The sequence below is a fragment of the Lactuca virosa genome, chromosome 2 (assembly GCF_052849685.1).
Source record: "Lactuca virosa cultivar CGN04683 chromosome 2, Lactuca_virosa_CGN04683_v6, whole genome shotgun sequence".
NCBI classification, from domain to species: domain Eukaryota; kingdom Viridiplantae; phylum Streptophyta; class Magnoliopsida; order Asterales; family Asteraceae; genus Lactuca; species Lactuca virosa.
Window position 1 is genome coordinate 24,660,599 of NC_136427.1, and position 6,671 is coordinate 24,667,269.

Consider the following 6,671-nt stretch of genomic DNA (forward strand, 5'->3'; position numbering starts at 1 on the left):
GGGCTAATTTGGAGCTTGAAAAGTCGGACCAAGAGAAGAAATTGGGGCGTTGGGCTGCTGTTGAAATCCGGATGAAATGGGCCTGTAAGATGAGTTGATGGACTGCCCAAAAAAGACAGCATGTGGCTGCGGCGCTGAAGTAATCTGCTGGGGCAGAAATGTGGGTCCAATTGGCTGTTGGGCCAAAGACGCATGATGGACCGGTGGAGGATTATAGGCGCCGACAATGTGAGGCGTGAGTGGCAGTGGGCCACCTTGAGTTGGAACATTAAATTGCAATGGGGCATGAGGGTAAGCAGTAGCATTTTGCACACCAAAAAAATAAGGAGATTGATTTGTAGCTTGTGCATTTGGGCGTGCTCCCATAATTCCTGCAAACTGAGAGCTTGTATTTGTACCTGCAGATTGGTTAGTGTTGGAAAAAATACCCGAATTACCCCCCCCCCCCTTTGGAAGTATTCTGATTATTATTACGGTTTTTATTCCATTTGTTTTTCGATTTTCCGGTTTGGTGAGGGACAGAATAAAGAGCCGTTGTGGTGGTAGTCATCGGGTCTAGCTTCATGTCATTGTTATCTTCGCGGTTTTCATGTAAAAGTAGCATATTCTTGGCTTCCATGAATGACGGGAAGGGTTTGGTGTTGGTAACAATATCAACAATGCTATGATAGGAAGGCGGAAGACCACAGAGTATTTGCATGACAAGTTCGGATATTTCGGAGTCGACATCATGGGGAGCATCGGCGAGATGTTTGAGGTTATGAAAATAATCATGAATTGAGGAAGCACCTTTCTTTGAGTTACGAAACTGTTCTTGAAGTTGGAGCATTCTTGGCATTTTATTGTTGAGAAAAAAAATTCATGTAGGTTGTCCCACATGTCTTTAGCGGTGCATGAGTCCTTGGTAATAACTTGTAGTACGGAGGGATCACAAGTGGAATAGAACCAGGACTTGACATGAGCATCAATGGAGTGCCAATCTTCATCATCATCATCTTTAGGTACGGATTTTCCAGTAATATCACCCAAAACCTTAGCCCCTATTATGGCCCCTAAAACATCATAATTTGTGGATTTATGAATAGTTTAGAATTATATTAGGTTTGTCGTTCCAAAAACCTTAGCCCCGGTACAAATATCTTTAAAAATACCACACCAAAGTTTGTATTTAGATCCGTCAGACGTGAGTTTGAAACTGAAGGAATTGTATACGTTGGTTACAGCATAAACAAGTTGCTGTGCAGTAGGTGTGGTATTTGAGGTTCCGGCAACGGTGGTCATGGTGTGGAAAATCGAAAAACACAAGGTAATAAACTAACATAATAATAATTAGATAACTAACGTTCGAAAGAGGGATTAGAGTAAATTTACCGAACTAAACCGTGAATGTTGTAGAGATGGAGGCAGCGGATAACAGACGTGAATTGTTGGAGCTGACCAAAAAGTAAGATCGCAGACAATTGGTTGCAGTCGATGAGTGGCATAGCACCTGGGCAGGAGGCAGGCGTGAAATCGTACCCAGAGAAGGAAGAACGAACGAAAAAAAACACGACTAATTTTGTATGCTAGGTCATCGGCGGCTTGTCCAAGCTCGATACCATGTTTGAGTGTGGAAATTATCCCCCTTAGGGTTTGCATTGAAAACATCAGTATAAATAATACAGGGTTTGAAATAATTACATAAGGACCCCTAGACTATACAACATATAAATATATACATAATTAACAGTATCCTTTCAGTATCACAGTATATTACAGTATCTAGACCACTCTAATAATTTCCTGACAGGTTACAACGGATTAAATAATTGTGACCATCTAACGTATCTGGACCTTAGTGATAATATTTTTGTCGGAGAAGCAGTTAATTGTTCGAATTTCATATGGTTAAGGTACTATAGTCTAAAGGATTCTGGCATTGTTGGGGATATTGTACAGAAACTGGCTTTCTATGCAAGCCCTCCAAAGAACACAAATACATCATCTTCGAAATTCTTCTTCCCATGATTGTTGGAGTTTGTTTCTTAGTGATTGGTTATGTGCTTTACAATCATAAAAAGGCTACCACGGAGAAAAGTCAACCAGAAATACAAAAACATGGAGATGTGTGCTCGATATTGAATTATGATGGGACACTTGCGTTCGAAGATTTCATCAAGGCAACAGAGGACTTCCACCTCAAATACTGCATTGGAACCGGTGGCTATGGAAGTCTTTATGAAGCAAAACTGCCTAACGGTAAAACATTTGCTTTGAAGAAACTCCATCGGTTTCATGCCAAGCAACCAACATTTGACAAGAGTTTCAAGAACGAGATCCAAGTCTTAACCAACCTAAGGCACAAAAACATTGTGAAACTCTATGGTTTTTGTTTGCATAACCAATGCAATTTCCTTGTATATGAATACATGGAAAAAGGAAGCCTATTTTGCGCATTGAGTAACAACGAATTCGTTGTCATGTTGGAATGGAAGACGAGGGTAAAAATTATCAAACAGGTAGCTCATGCTTTGTCATACATGAATCATGACTGCTTCCCAACCATCATTCATCGAGACATATCAAGCAACAACATTCTCTTGAATAAAGAAATGGAAGGATTTTTTTCCAACTTTGGAGCAACTAGATTGCTCAACTCTGATTCCTCTAACCAAACCATTGTCGTAGGACCTTTGGGATACATTGCTCCAGGTATGTATGTGTAGATTCTAATGATACCTTTGCCTCTGTTAGTAGGTGAAGTTAAACTAACAAACTTTTGGTATAAACATGTAGAACTTGCATACAACATCATTGTGAACGAAAAAAGTGATGTGTACAGCTTTGGAGTGCTTGCACTTGAAACACTTGGAGGGAAGCATCCCAGAGAGCTTCTGTCAACCATCAACTATTCTAACGGGAAAGGTGCAACGTTGGAAAGCATATTTGACAAACGACTCCCTTATCCAACTGACGACAAACTGATTGAAATGTAAATTCTCCGTGTTTATGATGTTGCACTAACATGCATTCGCATGGACCCAAAGTCTCGTCTAACAATGAGAAATGTCTCTCAGGAATTATCCTAATGTGGCCTCATCTATACTTGATGATCATATCTTTGTTTTTGTGCCTGTTGAAATAATTCAGAGTCCAGGTGCTTTTTCTGTACATTTTAATTGGTGTTATTTAGCTTTCTCATTTAAAAAAAAATCAAAGACCACATGTGAAGATGATTCCCTGGTCTTTAGCATGTAGCTAGTTAGTTCCTTTTTTCTGCTAAGTTTCTAGTTTAAATAGATAGGCAAGTGTACGTTGGGTAATTGTATTTCCCTGTTTTGTTTTTGCTGTTCAATGAATAAAGTAGTACCACTTTGCCTCATTTATCTCTGTTATTCACCTATGCTCTGTTCACTGTGCAGCCTTCTTTAAAGCTGTTTATTCCAGTTTTACCCTTCTCTGTCATTTGTCAATTATTTTGTCTCCTGTGCAGTTTGCTTTCCTGTGCCCTGTTTCTTATTTTGGTAAAAAAGACTTTGTTACCCCTGAAAAATACCAACATCTGGTATCAGAACTTTCAGGTGCATGCCCAAGTACCAGTCTCGAGAAGAAATGACTGGAAACAATGGAAATGGTGACAAGGAAAGTGAGGTCACTCTTCATTACCCAATGCTCTCCAGAAGTAATTATGGTGCATGGGCTATAAAGATGAGAGTCTTCATGCAAGCTCAAGGAGTTTGGGAAGCAGTGGAGCCCAAGACTCAGATGACGGTTGTGGAAGTTAAGAAAGATAAAATGGCTTTGGCAGCCATCTATCAAGGTATTCCTGAAGATTTGTTACTCTCATTGGCAGAGAAGAGGACAGCCAAAGAGCCATGGGATGCCTTGAAGACCGTGTTTATGGGAGTAGATAGGGTGAAGACAGCAATAATACAGACACTGAAGACAGAGTTTGAAGCCATGACAATGAAGGAGACAGAAGGTGTAGATGACTTTGCTGTGAAAATATGCAACATTGTGAGTACTATGCGCACTCTTGGGGACACTATAGAGGAGTCCTATGTTGTGAAGAAACTGTTGAGGGCAGTACCACCCAAGTTTCTCTAGATTGCTTCAACAATTGAACAATTTGGAGACATAAAATCCATGTCCGTTAAAGAAGTTATATGAAGAATTAAAGCATATGAAGAATGGATGAAGTGCCATGTTGAGCCAGAAGATAGAAAGCTTCTCATGACCTATCAACAATGGTTAGAAAAGAACAAGAAGAAAGGTGATGGTGACTCAAAACTAAGACAAACCGAGGTGGTTTCAGTGGTTCACGTGGCAGAGGAATAGGTCGTGGTGGTTGTGGTAGAGGAGGTCACCATAATCAAGGAGGCCAAGGCACATCTTGCAGTCAAGATAAAAGTGGTGTGCAGTGCTACAATTGCCAGGAGTTCGGGCAATATGCAGCTGAGTGCAAGAACCCAAAGAAAGAGAGAAATCAAGAAAGCAATCTAGTCCAGGATGATAATGAACCAGCTTTGTTGTTGTCAGCCTTTGAGGCTAAAGAAGAGACAGGGGAAGTATTCTAAATGAAGAAAGAGTGAAGCCTGAAGTAAAACCAAATGGTGGAGTCTTGAATCAGTCAAAGGTGTGGTATCTTGACACTGGGGCCAGCAACCACATGACTGGGGACAAAAACAAATTTCAAAGCTTGGACAGAAAAGTACACGGGGTTGTGAAATTTGGAAATAAATCCAAAGTAAGAATCAAAGGGAAAGGATCGATTCTACTAAAGTGCAATAATGGAGAAGAAAGAAAATTGAAGGATGTGTATTACATACCTAACCTTTGCAGCAATATAATCAGCTTTGGGCAGCTTTTTGAAGGAGGTGATGAGATCAAAATTAAGGAGCCTTTCCTGTGGGTGCATGATGATACTGGAAGACTACTAATGAAGGTGAAGAAGTCCCCAAACCGACTCTACAAAATCCATCTAGAAGAGGTCATACCAAGGTGCTTAGTGGCTGATCTTAATGAAACTACATGGCTCTGGCACACAAGGCTAGGGCATGTGAACTTTACCTCTTTGAAGACTATGTCTGAAAAGGCTTTGATTGAAGGAATTCCCAAGGTGGTGGTGCCATCGGAACCATGTGAAGGGTGTTTAATAGGGAAGCAAACAAGAACACCATTCCCAGCAAGTACAAGCTTCATGGCCACGAAGAAACTGGAGCTGGTCCATGGCGATCTGTGTGGACCAGTCTCACCTCCAACACCTGTAGGTAACAGATACTTCATGTTGTTAGTTGACGATTACAGCAGGGTCATGTGGGTGTATTTAATGAGAACAAAAGATGAAGCTTTTCATACCTTCAAGAATTTCAAAAGCAAAGTGGAGAATGAAACTGGTGAAAAGCTAAAAGTATTCAGAACAGAACGTGAAGGTGAGTTCTTGTCGAAGCAATTTGATGAGTACTGCAATGAGACTGGACTGGAGCGCCACTACACTTCACCCTACTCGCCGCAGCAGAATGGGGTGGTGGAGAGATGGAACCGAACGGTGCTAGAAATGGCTAGGAGTTTCCTGAAGACGATGTCGGTACCCGATGTATTATGGGGAGAGGTTGTGAGTCATGCAACCTATATCCTAAATCGAGTAAGATCCAAAGCTCTCCAGGAGGCCACACCGTACGAACTGTGGACAGGTAGAAAACCACACGTTGGCTATTTGAGAGTCTTCGGTTGTGTTGCGCACATGAGAGTAGTAAAGGGTCATCTAAAGAAGTTGGATGATAGGAGTAAGAAAGTGGTGTAACTGGGTACTGAGAAAGGCTCGAAGGCTCATAGATTGCTTGATCCTGATACTGGTTTGGTACATGTGAGCAGGGATGTAATATTTGAAGAAAATCGGAGATGGGAATGGGAGAAATCGTCGAAGATCAAATCAACACTAGGGATATCTTTCTCCGTCGAAGGCTTCGACTTCGGTGACGAGTTTTACAGGGACGATGGTGAATGGGTCTCGGATACATCTGAACACGTAAGTGGGTTGGATACAGCTGAGAATGAAACCGGGGCACCAAATAGTAACGATGTCTGGGCCGAATCCTCTCAGCCCATTAACTCACCAGCCGATCCAAGCCCACACACTACACCCGATAACACACCATCGGGTACACCCGGTTCTCCATTTACACCAAATTCCCCAACCCATTTAGCGACTCCAAGTACCGCCTCAAGCTCCACCGGTGGCGGTGCTCCAAAACGATACTGCCTACTCACTGACCTGTACGAAAACACTTAAGAAATTGAATTACCACCGGAAGAACTCATGATGGTGAGCAGCGATGACGAACCTTCAACCTATACCGAGGCTAGTCGCAAGAAGGAATGGGTACAGGCGATGGAAGCTGAGATAGCCTCGATTGAAAGAATCCATACCTGGAGCCTAGTCGAACTCCTAATAAATCGGAAGCCAATTGGTTTGAAGTGGGACTTTAAAGTAAAACGAGACCCGACTAGAAGAATAGTGAAGCACAAAGCTAGGATCGTGGCAAAAGGCTATGTGCAGAAGTATGGAATCGACTATGACGAGGTATTTGTCCCTGTGGCTGGAATTGAAATTGTTCGTGTTATTCTTGCTCTTGTTGGTTCGAATGGCTGGGGTGTTCATCACCTTGATGTGAAGTCAGCATTCTTGAACG

At 41.9% G+C, this 6,671-nt stretch overlaps 1 protein-coding gene and 1 pseudogene across 1 annotated transcript; both read left to right on the top strand.

The window, feature by feature from the left end:
* Positions 1-1,279: 1,279 nt before the first annotated feature.
* On the top strand, positions 1,280-2,975 carry LOC145157299 (MDIS1-interacting receptor like kinase 2 pseudogene; annotated as a pseudogene).
* Positions 2,976-3,591: 616 nt separating this feature from the next.
* On the top strand, positions 3,592-4,086 carry LOC145157300 (uncharacterized). The gene has a single exon (XM_079076359.1). It carries the CDS (start codon positions 3,592-3,594, stop codon positions 4,084-4,086), a length of 495 nt encoding a protein of 164 aa, XP_078932485.1.
* Positions 4,087-6,671: the final 2,585 nt, after the last annotated feature.

What these genes read in the sequence shown, in the direction of transcription:
- LOC145157300 (XM_079076359.1), top strand. Translation starts at nt 3,592, where the DNA reads ATGACTGGAAACAATGGAAATGGTGACAAGGAAAGTGAGGTCACTCTT.